General features: G+C 38.7%; 1 protein-coding gene and 1 long non-coding RNA gene across 6 annotated transcripts in view; one reads left to right on the top strand and one right to left on the bottom strand.

The window, feature by feature from the left end:
- Nucleotides 1–21556, bottom strand: part of ANO4 (anoctamin 4) — a 130444-nt gene that overhangs the window by 63684 nt on the left and 45204 nt on the right. For 4 of the 5 annotated variants that reach the window (XM_072146357.1, XM_072146360.1, XM_072146358.1 and 1 more), the window contains 6 exons: nucleotides 19858–19994; nucleotides 17510–17674; nucleotides 16508–16608; nucleotides 9558–9602; nucleotides 5198–5329; nucleotides 2137–2243 (listed from right to left, as the gene is read on the bottom strand). In XM_072146357.1, the coding sequence (XP_072002458.1) occupies nucleotides 2137–2243; nucleotides 5198–5329; nucleotides 9558–9602; nucleotides 16508–16608; nucleotides 17510–17674; nucleotides 19858–19994 (687 nt within the window). Of the gene's footprint in view, nucleotides 1–2136; nucleotides 2244–5197; nucleotides 5330–9557; nucleotides 9665–16507; nucleotides 16609–17509; nucleotides 17675–19857; nucleotides 19995–21556 lie in introns of those variants that run through there. The other variant, XM_072146361.1, reaches the window with a different exon arrangement.
- Nucleotides 919–9949, top strand: LOC140126657 (uncharacterized). The gene is made up of 3 exons (XR_011854872.1): nucleotides 919–967; nucleotides 2369–2427; nucleotides 9587–9949. It is a non-coding gene; the product is annotated as an uncharacterized lncRNA (long non-coding RNA).

The raw sequence follows: 21556 nt of genomic DNA, 5'->3' as shown, positions 1-21556 counted from the left end.
TTGTTCCCCATGCAGTCCCATCAATTACAACCATGATCTGGTTATATTTGATAAATATCACAGATACACAAAAAGGCCATACCCCAATGACGGTTACAGACAAAAATAAACTTATGTAAATACAAGAATATCTTATAAATGCATAGTTATTACATGCAAAACACCAAAAAGCAATAAAAAACAGTTTTGCCACTTGGTTGTGACCCTTTGACTTCTTTCTGCTACACCTTCCTGGTTTTGAATATAATGGCTGACTACACTTTTGTCTCTCCTTTCCCCATCTTTCATGTTATTGAGTGTAGGGAACACAGCAGTTGGGGGGTCCTCATTTAGGGTGGTCTTCACGTAGGCAGGGACAGCGGTGGTGTCAGTATTATTCTTACTCACATCCTTCAACTGACCTGGCAATTATTATCTCAACATATCCAAAAGGTCTTACCCCATTATCACAAAATGTAAATAGCGGTATATATATATATATATATATATATATATATATATATATATATATATATGAATGATACCTACAAATATATATATATATACCTACATATATATGAATGATACCTACAAACTACTGAAAAACAAAAGAAACAAATATTAGTATTGAGACAGATGGGATATTTTAAATTAATTATATTTATTTTTAGAAATACAAAATTACACATAATACAACAATACAACAGGCAGATCTTTGTTGTGCCATACAATAATATGAAAAAAGACTACAGCATAGAAAAGCCTTTCCATAGTAATGTGTTAAAGTTTCAGGAAAGCTGACGCCTACTGCACTGTCGAAGAGTATTCTTCTCTGGGGACCAGGGAGTCAGTAATGCAATTTTCATCTCTGCATATTAATGCACTTAAAATCCGTTTTCCATAATCCTTGCAATTACCATTTTAACTGTAATTTCTTTGCAGGAAGAATTCAGTTCCCACACAGCCACATTTACATCAACCAGCCTTGGTAATATGTATTATTTATAACGCGCATTGAAACTGCATTCCATTGCTCACATACCACAACTGTGCTATAAAATAATATCAAGAAGCCGAGGGGTAATAAAATATATAACAAGGGCCATTTCACAAATTGTTAAAAATAAAATAATGCATGCACTATGGGAAATGAAAGCATTTATTAATTTATTCCAAGAAGAAGCCTAAATGCACAGAGATCTTTACCCAGTCAGAATGAGCAGAGGAGGTTACAACGGGTCTCAACATTGTGCATTGTATTAGTCGGATGATTTAAAGAAGCCCATCTTGTTATTCTAGTAATTGCCCCAGTTGTGTCTTTGAGTTGCTTTTGGCGATGCAGCTTTTCCTTATTGATGTGATAAGATAAATGGGCTTAAAAGAATATTCCATGGTGCCCTATCACTATTTTAACCCATCTAGACAGTAAAGCATAAAAGCTAGCCAGACTTTTATGAAGAATCAGGCAATGCATCTAGGGTGTCTATGATCTAGTGGTGCCCTAATCAGACTGAGGCCCGAAGAAGACAATAATCCAGCATTGAAACCCACTTTCCGATTCTAAACAAAGGTCTGTCCAGTTTCTCGTCTACTCTTTCCTGGGCACTATTAAACAGCAGAGCTCCTTCTTTCTGATTTTCTAATACCTCTACCATTGCTCTTATTGTGTTTCTCTTACTAGTTACCTGCATGGCTTGGAACATGCATAATACATCTGCTATATTCATCGCAGAGGCCATGTACTGCTAAATAATGATCAATTAATTCCTCCTTTTGTTCTACTGCACAAAATGTTGTTTTCGTATCATGTTTTTCTGCACGAGTGGCTTGCACATAGTATTGTGTCTGCAGGTAGCATATTATTGAGCAAAAGGAGCTGACTAGATAGCAATAATGTCCTAACTGTAGCAGCATGTTGTAGACCAAGAGAAGATCATCAGGTTAAAATAGTGTCCTGTCCACCGGGATCTTGTTATAAAGCAGGAGGAGCTGAGCAGATTGTACAAAGAGTCCCATCTGCAGGCAAATTGTTATAGGGCAAAAGGAGCTGAGCAGATTGAGCACTGTATCAGAAACATATATTACATATTATATTCAGAGGAAACCATATAACTACATAATTTCAATGTTATGTCAATAAAAATGAAGATAACTCACCTATTTTATTTTTTCCCTCTTCATATTTCACTCTTTGTAAAATATGATGTACAATCCGACTTCTTGTGGCATTGTTGAAAAAGGTGTCTTTGTTGTTTATGATAAAACTGTAAACAAAGCAAAAGACTGGATTACTAATAAAAGATACTATTTATATTACATAATATTGCATTTTATTATTTTAATTGATATCATAGGCGTGATGTTTTCTTGACTTACTTTTTTGCTTTAGTTGCTATAAAGAACACAGAAGGAGTCCCATTTTTGTTTGTGAAAGTTATAGTAATCATGGTAAGTACCTTGGACAGCTCCATGGGGTAAAAATGATTGTTCTTCATAAGAGAAAGGCAAATATGAAGCTGTTTTTCATATCTCTAAAGCTAGTATTGTGGTCCAGATGTAAACAGCATGAGAAATAAATCTCATATGCCAAGTTATACACTGTGTAATATAGTCACTCTGATCTTATTCTATTCAAAAGTCAAGTAAAATAGTAAGATGTATTTAAGATCAATTCTAACCTAAAAGACCCTGTATTATGTAAAGTGTGTGTAATATATACATTAACTTATACCAATCTCACTGGACTGCTCACCGAATACAACAAGAGCTTAATGCGTACTATACGTCCTCTGTAGTTACCGACATACTTCCAATTACTACAAACCTGCACAGAAATAAAGTAGAGCAGCACCCCTATTTTGTTTTGTTCCTAGGTAGTAATCAGAAATCCATTTAATAGTTTTTATTGAGCATAAGTCTTGAAAAGCCTTTTTGTTATTGTTACCTTATATACAACAACCTAAGCGTGCTCTATCTTTGGCCGGAAGTACGGCTGTGCTCCACTATTCTCTATGGAGAGGGGAGGGGTGAGCAGTGCTCGCTTCTCCTCCTCTTCAGTGCGCCCAACATGTGCCCGCATTGTTGGGCGGGCACACGTTAGTGTGCATGGATCCTAACACTACAACAGTTGACAGTTATGGAAAATGATATTGTTAGCACAAATTGCCTAAAATAAATCTAAACTTTAATAACCATAGAGAAAATTGGGCATATTTACCAGGACCTCTAGCACTTGCGAATATTTGCCCCAATTTGCCACCATCATGCCATGGAGGAGTGAAGGGGCGGAAAGGGGGGGGGGGTTACTGCGACGGTGCACTCACTGCCGCCGGTGACTTTTCACTGCCGCCAGACGGGCCATAATAAACGCCAGGCAGGGGGTTAGAAATACTTTATAGTAAACTTGTTTTTATTGTATTTGAGAGTGCAAATACATTTGTTTGGGAAGTGTAGGAGGAAAGTATACAGAGAAAGTATGAAATCATAGGGTGGGCACAGAAACCATCTTATAAGCACAGTTATTCCAGGTCATGCAATTTCTCATCATTTCTGATTGTGTAATTATTTTCTACTGCTATTTTGGTAATTACTAAATAACGCATTATTTGCAAAGAAGTAAACAAACAACCATTATGACTCATTATCTTGCCTTATACCAACACATTCTGACAAGTAAATGGAACAGAAAGCAGATACATTCACTACCTATTATAAGCTCTCAGCCTTGCAAATTAAGAGCAGTGAAGAAATACTCAATACACTATACAGAATTGGCATGATCTTTATATTATATTACTTTCTACACTGCCTCCGTAAAAAAAAAAAACCTACCCACTGCAATAATGGAGGTCAGATGGGTGAATAAAGTCCAAAGCTGGAGTTTCATCTAATTTTGAGAATAAAGGAGACTTGGTCCTACTTCTTGGTCAGGAGCCTGCTGTGAATACTGCATAGTTATCGTCTACTGAAATGAGTTGCATATAACAAAACATTAAAGGAAATCTACTGCCAAAATCAAGCCTGATAAAGCAGGGGCACTTACTCATAGATCCAGGCACTTATATTTGTTATCCATGGCCTCTTTCCTTCTAAAATCAACTTTTATAATTATTCTAATGAACCTGAAGGGTTCTGGGGGGAGGGGGGTGTATCCAGGACACCTACATGCAGGAGCTTTACAGGCTATTACAATGAACAGAGCAGGCCTCACACTGTAGTACCTTGATGCTGCTAGATTATAGAGGGAGGATGGAGAGAGCAGGAGGTTGGGTGAGACATGTTCTTCTTATTGTAACAGCCTGTAAATCTGCAGCACCGAGGGGCTATGGTAATGCCCACAGAGCCCTTCGGCCTCCTTATCATAATTTTAAAAGTTGTTTTTAGAAGGAAGGAAGCCACAGATTACAAAGAAGATTACCACGTGCATTATTTTGATGTTCGTTTTTCTTTAAAGGGAATCATAAGGATTAAGAATTTAGGCCCAACCTGTCATCCGTGACAGTGACAGAGTTACAATGATATCCTTCTATATCTTGTCCAAATAGAACAATCCTAGTACTGCCTTATTAATTGTATTATGCTCTGTGTATTGTGCCTTTTAATATTTTTATGAATTTTATGTATCTTTGTTGTATTTGTGTATGTTTGTAATTTCGCTGGAGTTGTCAGCAGACACCAGAATTTCACTCTTGGGAAAAATAAAGTATTATTATTATTATTATTATTATTAAAAATGGACTTTAGACCCTTTATTGAAATAACCTGTAAGGATTTATGGGGCATAGAGAAGAATTTTACAAGGATCCTGTTTTAAATTATGCCCCATAGCTTTTGTGATAAAAGATAAAAAAGCAATATAAATGAGGTATGAGTATAATTGTACTGACCCATATGTGTTACTGGCAAATTCATTTTGTATTGTAAAAAATCATCAAGTGCTTGATCTTGCGACACAATTTGAAAGTTAAATCCCACGCTCAGTCCGAATCAGTCGGATTGTCCGTCGGCCCGCCTCCCGATTTCTGTTGCATGAAAGCCGGCGCAGCTGCAACAAAATCCGATTGCATGCGACACAATCCCCTGTTACATATCTGTCACAGCCGCGCAAAACCCGAAAAAGTCGGAAAGTCTGACGGAAGTGAGTCCGCAGACCCTTAGTAAATAGGCCCCTATGTGTTACATGACCAACCATTACGTCTTTAATATTCATCCTACTCACTGGTGAATCCTTTGTTGGCTGAAGGGAGCAGTGTAACAGTCATTCTCTTCCAAATCTGGTATGGTCTCCTTGTCCAGTCTCATAGGTTTTTTGGGTAACCATCCTCGGAACCTGCTTAGCTGCTTCTCCATCCTACAAATGAAATCAAGAATAGTGACTAGAAAGTTGTAAAGTTATCAGTGTAAAACAATTTCTTAATTCCTTCTAAATATGTTTCAATACAAATATAGAGTTTGTACCTGTACTGTCCATTTGATATTATATATTAATGGCTACATCATATATGCCCAATAAGAATACATTAACACTCATAAAACACACTAATGAAGCAACAGAATAAGAACCCCGTATCAACTGAATTATTTAACTGACCTCACCAGGCCGTGCATCGGATCAGAACCATAAATGCAGAGCCATATTTGTATGTGATATGATTGTTTTGACTGAATCTATGCTAACATACAACACCTTTCAGGTCTGGAGTACCTTTTTGCCGTGGTGGTCTTCAATGATCATGTTATTCAGCTGTTTCTTGATATACTTGTGTGTAAGTAAATCCTAAATTATTCACCAACACTGGTAACCAATGTGTATACAAAAAGAGAAATGTATCGCTGAACTATGAGAGGCAGTTCCGGCCAGTAGATAGTCCTCCGGTTCTGTGATAGAAATCCCGTTCTAGTGAGTTCACAAGAATATGGTAAGTCAGAAGGGTCTTAAATCTTCATTTCCAAAGCAAAAACAGCTTTCTTCGTCAGAGAGTATGTGGATAGCAGATCTCAGGACACTGCGTACCAAAACGCTTTCAGTGCAGAATTTGGTGTTGTGTCAGGTATAGTGCAGCTGTGACACAAATGAGCCGCGGACACTTTATAAATACATGTGCAAGCAGTTTGCACAGAAAAGAATGTACACTCAGCCAGGAAAGTGATGCAGGGGCTTTAAACAACGTGGGACTACCTGGCACGGTGGGGGAAGACACAAGTCTTTTCTTGGCTTTCCTGCTTTTCACATGTATCTTAGCGGTTTTTCCTTATTGTGGCGTTTGGTCTGTAGTGAATTTGCTACTTTTCAAAACAAAAGTCGCAAAAAGTCGCAAACAGGTCCCCAGCTCATTTCTACGCCTGATCAGGGGCATCCGTAGATTTGCGCAACTTAATAAAGCTGCAACTTTCACATCTGAATTTAGGTGATAACTCAGGAAACACTGCAGAAAACTAGAAAATTGCAAACTTTGAAGGGAGACAGTTTTAGTTGCAAATGAGCACAAGAACCATGAAATGTCTCAAAAGTTGAAGAAAAAGCAAAGCCAAAAGTTTGAGACGTGTGCCCCTTAGAATTGTACAAATAATGTTAAAACTCATATATGGAATATGTTAAAGACAGCTCCATTATTAGTGTATATCTTTAATATACATTAATAAATATGTAATTATAAATGCCCTATTATTCACAGGGACTAAATGTACAAGATGTACTAGCTAGAACAAGTGTAAATATTCACTCCTTCAGAGAATCTACTTTAGAAGACCTTGTATTGCAATCTAATCCAGTGAATTTAGAACACTCGTATATCCATGCTGACTAGGAATATTCTTGCTAACTGGGAATGAATATATTCATGCTCTATTTAGTATATACATATAGACATTTAAACATAAAAGCACTCATAAAGCACTTGTCTTTATAATAGATATACTGAAATTCCACAAAAGAAAATGCATTAATATTGATTCAATAAAACAAAGTCCTTCAAATTCTCCATATATAGGGAAGGAGGATATTAAAAACCAGACATAATAGGTCATAAAAAAAGACCATAAAATAGCATAATGCTATAAACAAAATGAAAAAGTATTGATAAGGTTAGTTTTCTATAAAAAATAGCTACAAATATATTGAGTTAAATGCAATACAGTGAAAAACTACAAAATTATAAGGAAAAAATGTCATGCTATTGGGTTCATACACTTTTGGTAAATGATAAATTAAATTTAAAAAGTCCTTTAGCAATTTTGATAAATCTAGCTCACCATGTTTCAGCTCTGGACATGGTTTTTATATTGTCTCTCTTTTTTCACATCCTATGGAATTCATGTATCCCAAATACTTCAGAACCTACAATTTTCCCATTTTGTTCCATTTTTTAATGTCGAGAGAGGAAATGTCCTGAATGATTTTACGCTATACATATGTTTATACGTGTTTTTTGAGTTCTGCCTATATACAATTTATAACATGGACATCTGATACAGTATATAACACCTTCTGTGTGGCAACTGATTTGTTGTTTGATCGCATATCCCAAAGTGACATGCATATTAATATGTGACCGTTTTTTTCATACTTTTGGACCCTTTTGATTGGTTATACATTGATTCACAATGGGATCTGCCACATTGCCCACATCCTTTGCTCTCCTAAATATAAATTGAGGTTGAGATGGCAAATCTATACTGATTACATACCGTATATACTCGAGTATAAGCCGACCCAAGTATAAGCCGACCCCCCTAATTTTACCACAAAATACTGGGAAAACCTATTGACTTGAGTATAAGCCGAGGGTGGGAAATGCATTGGTCACAGCCTCCCCAGTATATAGCCAGCCAGCCCCTGCCCCAGTGTATATAGCCTGCCAGACCCTGCCCCAGTGTATATAGCCTGCCAGACCCTGCCCCAGTGTATATAGCCTGCCAGACCCTGCCCCAGTGTATATAGCCTGCCAGACCCTGCCCCAGTGTATATAGCCTGCCAGCCCCTGCCCCAGTGTATATAGCCTGCCCCAGTGTATATAGCCTGCCGCCGCTGCTGGACAGATCGCACAGAAGATATACAGGAGTCGCCGGAAAGGTGAGTTTAGATATATATTTATTTTTTTGACTCGAGTATAAGCCGAGTTTGGGGTTTTCAGCACATTTTTTTGTGCTGAAAAACTAGGCTTATACTCGAGTATATAAGGTATTTATTAAAGTATGTTGAAAGATACACACTAAACATAGAGCTGTCTTTAACATATGAGTTTTAACATACGGTATGTTATCTGTACAATTGTAAGACACACAGTTTAGATAATTTATATATATTCTAGATAAATCAAACTATACCATTGTGAAAGGAGATTGTGTATCTTCAAGTTCTGAAGTGCAGTTTCATCATCGAAATCTCGTATATTAAGAAGTCCAGATATCTGTTCTCGACATGCTCTCTGACAAAGAAAGCCGCCTTTGCGGATTTGGGACCCTTTTGACTTACCATATTCTTGTGATGTAATTCGAGCAACACTTCTATTGCAGAACAGGAGGATTATCTACCGGCCAGAACAGCCTCTTATAGTTTAGCAATACAATTCTCTGTTTGGATACACATGGATTACTAGCGTTGGTCAATAACTTTGGATTCCCTTACACACAAGCACCACAGCAAGAAGTTACTCTGGATTAGACTTAATCCAAACTTTGACCCCAAATATTGTATATGTTAACATAGATTCAGTCATAGCAATCATATCAGATACAAATACCGCTATGCATTTAAAGGAAACTTACCATTTGTTTTTATGCATGGTGAACCAAACATACCTTGAGAATGCTGTAGCGACACATAAATCCCTGAATGGTTTTGCTCAAAAAACAATTATAAAATTCAGGACCTTGGGAAGGCTGGGTCCCCTGACTGCTGTACATAAACACATTACTTTCACATACACAGGAGCTGCCTGAACTGTCCAGACAGGAATAATCAACCTGAGCTGGATGACTCATACACAGCAGCTGGGGGATGGTACAGTGATAGACCCTTGTCTGTCAGGGACAACACAGTGATGACTCTTGGCAGAACAAGGCTGAAGTAGTGCATAATTAGGGTGAGTAGAGCATTGATGCAGCCACAGTATAATTGTTTTATCAGCATAACCACTCAGTTCAGGGATTAAACAAGATATGGTTCTGCATCATTGTATCTACAACATTCTCAAGGCATGTTTGGTTCATAATTCATAAAAGCAAATGGTAGATTTCCTTTAAGGTTGTGACCCGATGCATGGTCTGGTCAGGTCGGTTAAGTCGTTCAGTCACTACAGGGATTTAATCATGTTGCTTTAATAGTGGGTTTTTGTGTATTAATGCATTCTTATTTCCGAATGACTTCAACATTTCTTTTCCTTTGGTGTAGCCATTAATATTTCATGGTGACATGTATGTCTAAATGTGACAAAGCGCAGACTCTCGGTAATTTTAACCAGTGTTTGACCTACCTATGTGGAGGTTAGGGGCTCTTTTGGTCATATACAGTAGATATCACTTTTCTTGACATGTCAATGCATATAACATAAGGGAGAATGGATGCTAATTTTACTGACCTGCTCATGAACTTGTATCGCCTGTGCAGGTAATAGATTTTTCTCCTGGAAGAACAGCAAAAATGAAGCCAGTCGAGAAGAAAACCCATCGTCAGTTACAGTATCAACTACCAAGAAAGCAAAGGAGATTGAAGACAGAAGCCTGTAAGAGGTGGAGGAAGAGACTAGAGAGATTAACATACACAACAGTCAAAGGAGACTGTCTGTCAATCATTCCGGCTCCCTTTAGGGGCACCTATACTTCAATACTTCAACAATAACAATTAACTAGAAAAGTCCTTCAACTGCGACAGAACTAAGTATTGCATTTACACTTGTATTATTGCAAAGTATAACGCAGGCGGTCTCTGACGACCCCTAGTTACAGTAGGACCTCTCTGCCCACTGTGACGTCAGGTGACCTCAGCATCTGTGGATGTTTTACTTTAGTCCAAGGCTGTAATGTCAGGTGTTCATAATGAAGTTTTATAGATTTTTCTTGTTCCCATGACAGCACAAAATTTTGAAAATCAATTGTCTCTGGGTCAAAAGAATTTGTTATCTGGAGTTACAATTATAAAATACTTATTCCAACCGACATACAAATTCAACTTAATAAAAAACCTACAGAACCTATTACAGTGTCCGAGTTTGGGCTGGCCCCAATGCAATGCTGGGTCCATCAGGCACCGTTGAGGTGTTCCCATGTGTTGCTGCTCTTAGAAAGGGGTGGTAAGGTGTGTTGCACCCCAATGGGAAATAAGTCCAGACAGTCAGAGTGAACAGTTACCTTATTTACTAAAGAAATTCAGGAGCAATGCAATACAAGAAAAGCATGAGGCTGAGTACTCTGATCTCCTTCCTGACAGAAGTGTTTTGCACTGAGGAAAGACCTGGGCTACCTGTCCCTCTCTTTCTCAAAAGGCTGGTACCCTGAATAAAGGCTAGGAGCCCAGTGTCAATGGCAGAGTATCCCTGTCTTTGCATCTTCTCCTGGTTGCTCAGGTAGACTGGAAGTCTTCTCCTCCTAGCTCTGTTCCCTAACTGCAAGACAATATGCTGTGTCACTGTTCTCTTTATATACATTCTATTTCAGTACAATGACAAAGCATTCTCTCATAGACTTACAGTGACTCCCCATAATGTTATAGGTCATAAAGTTTCTAAAGTGATAAACAACTCTCCAGACTATCTGCCATTCTAGAGGTTAGGCTGTCAAGTCTGTTACTCTCCTGCAAACCAATTTCTAATATGGCTGTGCAAAATTACTAGCTTCTCTATAGTTAGAGATATACAGTCAGACATCTCAGTGTTCATAAATCCTTTCTACAGTTCTATACAGACACAGTACTAATAAACTAAGTATATACAACAAAAGAATATAGATTAATTCAAGTTCACCCTTGATGTAAGAATTGCTGACTTCGTATAGAGAAAATATTGAAATGTCCAAAGTTCAATGCTCCTCTGATCCAGGGCACTACACAATCTTGTACATGACCCGGGACTGCCCGTATATAAAGCAGCTATAAATATAATATTTACCACTATTACAGTAAGTGGTCAAGCAGACACGGTTAACGCCTTGGGGTATCGGTGCTTGGTGATAACAATCCTCTAGCAATAAGTGCCAGATAGTTGCTGCAAAGATATAATCCTGGGAAGTCCCAAAAGGGGGCCATGCTGAGTATATCGTCATACAAATCACTAGCAAGCACCTACGGAACCCTGAACTGGTATTTAAGAAATATATACAGTATAGGACAGTTAAGAGACAGGTTGTGGGTAAAAAAAATTGATGACTGCACACAGAAAAATGGCAAAATAAAGTCTGTCTAATGATCTTTAAATGCAGAGGCCAATAATCATGGGGCCGTTGATTGGCAGGCGGGAGCAGGAAGCAAAGTACAGTGTAGGGGGCATGCATCAGATGGTGGAAACGGAGGCTATTCAGTGAGGTAGCTCATGTACATATTTTTACAAAGACTTTTTTTACACTAATCCGGAGGTTCCTGAAGATAATAAAGACTTTGCCATTCCCTGGAGCAGTGATGGTGAACCTTTTGGAGATCAAGTGCCTAAAATGTGATCTGAAACCCACTAGCTATTCTCCAAGTGTCAACATGGCAGTAACTTAGCCCAATGAACAGGAAGAATTGTGGGGGCCAGGAGAAAAGTTCTCTAATAGTTCCAAACCCATCCCGTCCATACCTTCTCATTATTCCTACAGTCTCAGGAAGTGCATTTTGTGTTACTTTATAACAGACTGCCTGAGACTGCAGGACGATGCCATGTCTGGCAAACTCTGTGCCTGGAAAACAGCCCATGTGCACACAAAGAGGTCTGTGAGTGGAACCCGGGCACCAGTGCCATAGGTTCGCCACCACTGTCCTAGAGTAAAGGATGAGCATGTAAGTTTAAACATCTACAATCAGTAAACCTGATGGTAGATGTTCTTTAACATAGAAAAAATATATTTTCTGGATCTCAATTGCTGTACAAAGCAGGGAATATATTCTATTATATGTAGCTTTTGCTCCTATAGTATAACATTATGGCACATTTAGCACATCAAAGCCACTCTGATTTATTGCATTGTGTTTCTCATGTGCTTCTGTACTCTAGCTTTGCAATAAACTACAACATGAATTATAAATTATGTATACATAATTTATATGTACTTGTCCCCAATAACCTCTAGTGAGCCATTAAAAGATTAATTCCACTGGTAGCATGACTATGTGTATGTGGATGAGACGAGGAGGCTGATGCAGATTGTCTGGATGCTAGTTCATTATCTGCCTTTAACGTGATGACAAGTGCAACAATTAAGCAACTGACACCCCTTGTGCCAAACGTCTAAAACAGTCCTCCTGTATAGTCCTGGACTCATCTGAGCAAGTGGAAAACTACTCCTTGGCCTCATGTAGCTTTAAATAGCACAAATAGAATTATTCCAGATTAAGGCGGCTCAGCCCCATTGTTTCCTATGCCTAGCACTGCTGTAATATGCCAGCTTCACACTCTTACATTTATTTATTAAAGCAGATTTTCCACTACTGTATTTAGATCTGTACCAAATTTATTAAAAGGTACAAGCTTCTCAACAACTGTGGTCAGTGGCAGTCAAAAGATCTGAGGCCTGTGCCCTAAATGTCTTGATCAGCGGTGCAGTTTTTCCGCTGCTTGGGCGACTTTTCTCAAACTCAACCCTAGCTGCATCCTCTGGATGCAGTCACATAGTATTGGGTCCATAAGAGAGCTATCTGCTCCCTGTTCCACCATGGAGCCTCTGCTGCTATAGTAAGAAGCTCCAAAGTTTTCTTGGTGTAAGGCTCTCTACACCAAGATACACAAGACAGAGGGCAGGAAGAAACCTGCTCAGAGGGAGGAAAGGTGAGTATTATGTTTATTTTTTTAATTATGCAGAGTGGGGGCATTAATTGTATGATTGGGGCAGGTTGGGGGCATTAATTGTATGACTGGGGCAGGCAGGGTGGCATGAATTTTTATGACTGGGGCAGCCTGCGATCAATAATTTTATGACTGGGGTAGGCTGCAGGCATTAATTGTATGATTGGGGCAGGTTGGGGGCAATAATTGTATGAATGGAGCAGGCTGGGGACATTAATTGTATGATTGGGTCATGTTGGAAGCATTAATTTTATGACTGGGGCAGGCTGGAGGCATGAATTTTATTACTGGAGCAGGCTCGGGCATTCATTTTATGACTGGGACAGGGTAGGGGCATTATCATCAAGACTGGGGCAGGCTGAGGGCATTCTTATCAAGACTGGGGCAGGCTGATGGCATTATTATCAAGACTGGACAGGCTAGAGTCATTATTATCTAGACTGAGAGTAGATGCATTATTATTAAGCCTGAATCATAGTGGGACTTTATTAATACTAGGGCAGTGTGGGGGTGGAGGGTTAAGGAGGTTGAAAGAGAGAAAGGAGAAAGCATTATTTTTACCCCTGTCCTTACCTTTGCCATGCTGGACCAGAGATAAAGATAGACTTAAATAAAGGTTCTTTTTTAATTTTACACCACCTGGGCCAGACTCAAAAAATTCCAATCCTCAAGAACCCCTTTGAGGTTGTGTTCACATGATGCGTTTACATCACATTTTAACACGTATGCGTTTTTTTAAGTAGCAACGTGTGTTTTGAATTTAACAGGTAAAACATATACTGCTACTTAAAAATTGCATGCGTTTCAAACACTATGCACATACATCATGTGAATGCAACGTAGGTGTGAGGGACCAAAAGATAAGGGGTATTATTATAAAATGGGGGTCATGGTAAATGGATGTAGGAAGCAAATAGTGTGCAGGAGCCATTATAAAGTGTAGTGACTAATACGAGGGACTTTATTAGATGTCAGTGCCACGATAATTGGTGTATTATTGGGGCCACAATCGGGAGAATAAACTGGGTGCGGCAATAATGGGGGTATTTTACAGTGTGAGCATCACAATAGGGGTATTTAACAGTGTGATGGGCGAAGTGGAGGTCATTTTTACAGTATTACGGTAAAATTACATTACGGTGCACTATTTGTGTGGTACTAGTATTTCAAGGGCGGCTCTGTAGAGCTCCATTACAGTATTTGGAGAGCACAGTATTAGGGGTAGCAGAAGAATAACATTGTCAGGGGACAATGGGAAAGTGCAGAACATAAGATGTCTGTGTGGTAAATTCTGCAGGGACGGCATCATGGAGCATGAGGATGATTGAAGAAGAGACAAATTGATGGTGGAACTAATGGAATAGATAAGGAATGAGAACAAGTACAATCCGAGGACAAATCAACTGGGGTCACTGGATGTAATAGGTATGGATCTCTCATGTGTTTTCTGTAGCTTTATCTGATTAGCAGTGATTTTTTCATGTGCGCTTGTCTGTATATGTAGGGGTCCGGCCACTACTTAGTATTTGGTATGTGTGCACTGGGGACTGTGTCCCAGATCTTTAATGACCCCTGACTGTGGTAAATATTAAAATATTAGCCTGCCTGAAAATACACACCTGTTCTCTCCTTTCTCCTTTCTTGTTGTGCCAGCCAACGGGACACCATCACTTATGCACCAAGAAGCTGGATTGCCTAAATTGAATGTTCTCTTTGGAAATACAACTTACGGAAATTGCCCCTAAATTCTAAGGATAGGAACTGAGAAACTTAAATTCTCGCGTACAGATATCTTAAGAAGAATTGTCTAGGAGTCTGGGGTAGTGAGCAATTCATCTCTTCCAGCAATGTACAAGGCTGCAACTGATCCTATTCTTACCTCCATTTCTATACTACACCTTCGCTTCTTATGTTTTGCTGCTGTTTATAATTAAAAACTTTCCAGGGAAATTTCCATCTCAAAAAGAACAACAAATCTACAAGCCACAGAACAATCACATAGAAAAAAAGACTACAAGAACATGAAGGGATTTATAATGTGACCAAATTCACACACCAGAAGATATTAGCTCACCAACTGGGTGCATGTACCAAGGCACAGTCACCTCTTTGCCCTTCAATAATGGATGAACAACACTTCAGCTTTATTAGATCCATATACACCATTAAAAGCACTACATAGCAAGCAATCTGAAAAATTTTTAACATCCTTAATCATAGTGATCTAACATGTTCACTATGTATGTGTGACAAAAAAATCCAACAGAAGAAATGAAATAAAATCACATACAAATTATACAAATATACATAAGTACAAAGCCAAAAACTTTAAAACACATATTAATGAGAAAATCAATTTAAAATAATCAAGTAATTTCTCACTTTCAGACCATAAGGAACAACAGTATTCATAGGATTTTAATGATGAATACTGTTGTTCCTTATGGTCTCAATGCTAAAAATGACTTGATTATTTTATTGATTTTTCATTTATATGTATTATAAAGTTTTTAGCTTTGTACTTATGTATATTTGCATATTTTCTGTTGAATATGTATATTTGCATATTTATCTTCTGTTGGATTTTTCTGTCACACACCTGGACTAATCATGTGGGAGACTTGGTTTCTATTGCAGCAGATACTACAGGTTGAGATTTGCCTTTGCCTTGAGATGCACATGTTAGTTTACTCCCCGCCGGTCAGAAATGGGTAAGATTGCTTTCTATGGATTGCTTATAATGCTGTCTATGTGCTGAATAAAGCTGGATGTCGATTTTGTAAAGAAGATTATAATGCGACCATGCACATTTGCTATTTTTGTCATAAATGTTGTACCAGTTGTACCAATCTGAGAAATACTACATATACATTTTATATATACAGGCGGTCCCTGACTTAAGAACACCCAACTTACAGATGACTCCTAGTTACAAACGGACCTCTGGCTGTTGGTAATTTACTGTACTTTAGCCTTAGGCTACAATAACCAGCTGTAACAGTTATCACAGGTGTCTGCAATTAAGATTTACTGTTAATCCTGGTTCTTATGACAACTCAAAGGTTTTAAAATCCAATTGTCACAGAGACCAAAAATATTTTGTCTGGCATTACAATTATAAAATATACAGTCCTGACTTACATACAAATTCAACTTAAGAACAAACCTAAAGAACCTATCTTGTACGTTACCCAGGGACTGGCTGTATATACACTCTAAGCATCAATTTGTTTTTCAAGAACTTACCATAGGGTTGCCATAATGAGGAAATTATTAGGAATAATACAATAGTAATTAAATAATATCAGACCAGAAAATGATGTGGCAGTTTTCACTGCAGGGCTTTCAAAGAGAACTGTAATTTCTCAAAAGTAGACAAAGAAGTCTGTTCTGGGAACACATCCAGAAAATGGAGTGAGAGCATGCATCTCTGTATGCACAAGTTAGATGTATTTATCCAAAGCAAAACTTGCTGATGTGGTGAATATTTAATTCTGAGCCCTTCCTGTTGGAAGGTTGTTGGGTCTATATATACAACATGTACTTTGTGTACCTACCTGAATGGCATCCTTACATTCATAAGCTCTGCATATCTTCCTAGAACCTCCCAGGGTGCATGAAGTTTTACAAACATGATGTCACTGTTGGTGATAGATGACTGTAATGAGACAACAGCAGGAACTATGAATGCGTGGCGTCCCCAAAGTATGCGAAAATTATTATTTCTGCTACATTACTCATTGTTCTTCCCGGCTAAAGCTTGCAACAGCTATATAACTATACACAGTAATCTGCTACCGCTGCTGTATCATAAAAGGGAAGATATTTTTGTATCTTATCATACTTTAAATCCTTCAATTTATATGTATAGAAATAAAAGCGTCAATTTTAGTTCTACGTCTTGTACTTTCAAAGCTCATCTCCTAGGAAACTTCTTCTATATCAAATCAACAATCCGTAAGACATAGGAATATTGGTTCGGATAGCTCCAGTACTCGATGCAAACAATGATCCATGTGGAAGACACAGTCCTTTTTTAGATTGTCTATTGATAAAAATGTATAACGATCAAAAAAGTACTCCGCCTTCCACAGAGATAATTTTTTGCATCAAGGTCTGTAGCCATCCAAACCATTATTTCTAGCTTATTCACCTGTGTCCAAGGCAAAGGGAATCCAGGAACATCCACCCATCTAATATGTGAATTTGAATTTGGTATTGTGACTCCTCGCAACCCTGAAAAGGTGAGCACCTTAGCTGTTATTAACACGTGTTAAAGTACACTATGACGCACTATTGTTTCCATTTCATCCCATTTTTCTCCAAACGCCTATGTAATCTACAAGACAACATATGAACTTGCAGTTTGCCTGCTTCTGCTGCATATATGCTGCATATATATGGGACATTTCTAGTTCTAAGACCAAGATCTTTGTTCACTGTAAAATATGCCTCTGAGATTCAGTGTGACCAGTATAATAGGGTTTACCTGGAGTTCTTTAATCACTACAAAACAGAATGCAGCTATGAATATTGAATACAAATAAAATAAATGTCACCTCTTTCTCCATCTGCAGTCCTTCTGCCCTAATGTTTCTTTCGAAAACCTCTCGTTTTTCGGAGTGGGGGCTTGATTTTCTGTACACCAGTATGTAGTCAATACGACATTTCCCATCATTGAAAAACAGTCCATTTGTTCTGTTCTTCTCTGGCATGCTGGGAATCTAAGAGAACACACCATTAATGATTGGAAGACATTGGAATATTTACTTTGTCTTTTGCCATCTTAAAGTTAGAAAAATTATATTGTCAGATATATCTAAAGCAGGTACTGAGTTCAGAGACACCATCTGGAAGGTTTATCAAAATTGTCGCCTAGTAGAACAGTGCACAATTAGTCTAGAGTCAGTCTTACACTGCCCCAGATTTATCCAGTATACTGCTGGATAATGAATCTGGCTTAGTATAAGACTGTGGAGTCATACATCACTCCATCTAACAGTTGGTCTAGTTTAATCCAGAAAACGGTGGCAAAAATGTCTTCTTTTTTGGCATCATGCCCCTTTTGTCATTCTAGTAAAAAAAGTGCAAATAACTGTCTAAAACCTTTAATAAATGTGGCACATAAATATGTAAAATTGCTTGCACATGTATTAATGAAGTGTTTGTGAACAATACACGACATGCAGTTTACCCCACTGTATGTGCCCCGCAGTATATTCCCAGCTGTTTTAAGTTTATGTATGTGGTGTATTCATTACTACAATATTATTAGTATTGTACAGGTATGTGGGGATATATTTTTGTGTACCTATATTTGAGTGTTTCTTCTATAAGGTGTGTGTGTATTTATATGTGTATCATATGCATAGTGTGTGTAGAGTATACAAGGTGCTGTGTTTATATATGTGTTATGCATATGTAGTGTATGTGTGTATATGTCTGTGGAGTGTATACATTTGGTGTATTCTGAAGTATTACGTGTGGGATGGGGCCGGCAGCGAAGGTTTAGGTACATTGGGAGCCCCCATTCTTAGTTTGCAGCGGGGCCCACTAGGGTCTTGTTACGCCACTGCTTTGAAGTTTACCATTCTGAAAGAATATCTCTTTTTTCATTGTTCAATATCCTTTTAAAGGCTCCACAATAAGTATGAGCTGGCAGATTCCTTAAAATAACTGCACTCTGTCCTCTTATGAGAAAATCTGCTGAGCCTCAAAGTGATGTGAAAATAATGAGCAGAGCTGGAAAAAAATGGCAAAAAAATAATCATATAGCTCAAGTTTCTTCATAAAGATTGAGGTTTAGAAACCAAGTGAATAGTTGGATGTGTCTGTGTACACCTGTGTCTGGTACCATGTGAAGCGATAAAACGGAACAGCTTTAAGGAATTCCCGTTTGAACGTATCTTATTTGTGACAATGTAAGGCTAGTACAGCCTCAGGGTAACTTGTAAACTGCCTAGAAAACATTGCAAAGCTCCAGCTGAAGATACAGAGGACTGACAGATACAATAGAAGCTGTGCCTGGCGCTATTATACAACTGTTTAAGCCTATTTTCAGATTTATTGTATAATAAGTACTATTTACAGATAATCTGTCACCTCACTTGACATATCTGTTTTAGTAAGTGTTTGCATTTCCCATAATGTCACAATTTTGACTTCTGTTTTTTCCCCTCAAACTGAACTACCGGTAGTTGTCTTCTCCCTATTTTTAATGGGATCTGTCATTTTCTATTCAGTGACTCTGTAGAAATACCCTATTGAAATGGTGAATGGTAACACCCACTTGTCAACTTATTCATGTACTGTATTTTCAGGAGGAATAACAGATGAAACATACAGGGGCACATTTACTAAGGGCTGTGCGTCTGTTTTCTGGTGGACTTTGCACGTTCTTTTAGGTGTAAACTGCTTGTATAGGTATTTAAGAAGTGTCTGCAACGCAACTGTTTTGTAGTGCAGTTGTGCTAGCCACCATGTGACACAAATCAGGGGGCGTTCCGGGGCTCAGTCGGACAGTGCGCCGTATTTAACATGCAAGGTCTGTGGCACGCTCTATGTTAAAGGTGCACCAAAAAAAGTTGGTGAACTCTGTCGGGCCAGTGCAGGGAAGAGACAGATTCATGATTCCTGGTGCATGTTCTTAATGAATCTGGTGCACCCTGCATTATACACAGGGCACTTTTATTGCAGTTTCTCATATTCTTAGTAAATGTGCCCCACAGTAATGAGTTCTAAGCACTAAGTTCTAAGGTACTCCAGAGTCCAAACCAAGGCCCCCTCTAAATCTAAGATCAAAGGCTCGGTACAGCTCATATATAAACGTAAACAGACTGCATTCATTCCCATCTCCAACCATTTATAACCACTATTAGATATATCCTTAGTAAAGTGAACTTTTTACCTCTCCTTCTGCGTCTAATCTGCTGACTTCGTCTGACATACTTGTCAAATTACCAGCATGAAGCAGAGAATCATCATCTTTTGAGGGACTGTTTGCGGCTTCCAAGTCATCAAAGAATATATTTATGTCTTTTACACCTAGAAAGAAATAGAACTATTGTATTATATACAACAGTATAGTGTAACCAAAACGCTAACCTAAACGTTGCATTCTGAAAAACAATAGGTCTGTGAACTCTCAGGAGGCATTAACTGGGGCTTATAAACCAATACTGCAATTACATTAAAGAAGTATTCCCACAAAGACAAGATTCTTAAATATACTCATAACACATTCTCTAATTCCAACCTGATTCTATCAGTCCTGGTATACACAGTTTCAATTGCCCCTGGATCTGACCCTAAATCAGAAGTCTAGGGTCAGGCAGTACATTTTGATCTCCTGTCTGACACTGCACTGAGCTCCTCTCTGCCTCCAGCCCCCACCCTTGTATTCCAGTATGAGCTCACACAAACAGAAGCCTGAGGAGAGTAAATCTACAAGCTACAGATAGATAAGGTCTTTGTCCAAGGGTGGGGAGGGATACACAGCAGAGCAGACAGTGTATGTTATGGCTGAGATATAGCAGAGAATGTAATCGTGTGTTATATGCATCTCATGGATGTCATCATCTCTGATCTGTCTCATCTCTCTATATATGAAGTGGCGGATTAAGTGTTCCATGTGCCGATTGGCTGTTCACATGACTAGTCCCCCCCTAGCATCCAAAAAACATATGCTGGGATGTTAGGACTTAAGTACTACTCCATTTACTCTATATCTTTAGTTTTGCACTGTTCATAAAAGTAATTTAAAGATGCACTTCAAACATGCTCTTATAACCCATCTATTTAGGAAAGCCAATCACATTTCCTAACTGCATGAAACCATCCACCCCGACTACCATCCAGGCTAGATCTCCCAGAAAGTGTAGGAGATGTGGACTGCTACCCCTGCCTCTGTGCGCTATGCAGCTAAACTACCCCCTCATACTGTAATTTTACCACAAAAAAAATTTGCAGCAGCTACTCTAATAAAATGTCCAGCAGCTGCCTTACCTTACTCATGTTCACAGCAGAGGCCCCCATTAATGAAATGTCCACAGCAGAGCCCCCTTTAAAGAAATGTCCACTGTAGATGCCCCTTTAAGGAAATGTCAACAGCAGATGCCCCCTTCTTCATGTCTACAGCAGGGCCCCGCTTTACAGACTGTCCACAGGTTTTCTTGAAAAAAAAAACCTCTATACTCACCTTTGGCTTCTTCTTCCCAGCCCAAGTGGCTCCGTCTTCTCCTCTTCTTGCCCGTGTGGTGCACACACTATGACGTCCCATGGTCGTGACACTGTCACATTATGGTGTGCGTGTCCAGACCGGAAGGAGAAGACGGAGCCACGGGGCTGAAAAGAAGAAGCCTGAGGTGAGTATAGATTTTTTTTAAAAGACTCATGGTGAATCTTTATATGGGGCCTAAGTATGGGCGGGTGTGGGCCCCTCAGAAACCAAAGGTACTGCCTATATGAGGATCCTCCACTGTATCTAAGTGTCAAAAACTAGTAAAAGTTTAGAAGCTAAATGAAAGTGTATATAAACCTGGACCCTGATAATGTAACCACGTTGTCGGCACACAGAACTAGAGGAATCATGAAGTATCTGGTTAGAG

The sequence above is a fragment of the Engystomops pustulosus genome, chromosome 4, assembly GCF_040894005.1.
Source record: "Engystomops pustulosus chromosome 4, aEngPut4.maternal, whole genome shotgun sequence".
Classification (NCBI taxonomy): Eukaryota; Metazoa; Chordata; class Amphibia; order Anura; family Leptodactylidae; genus Engystomops; species Engystomops pustulosus.
Note: the sequence above shows the minus strand (reverse complement) of the source record. Positions and strands in the feature narration are given on the sequence as shown.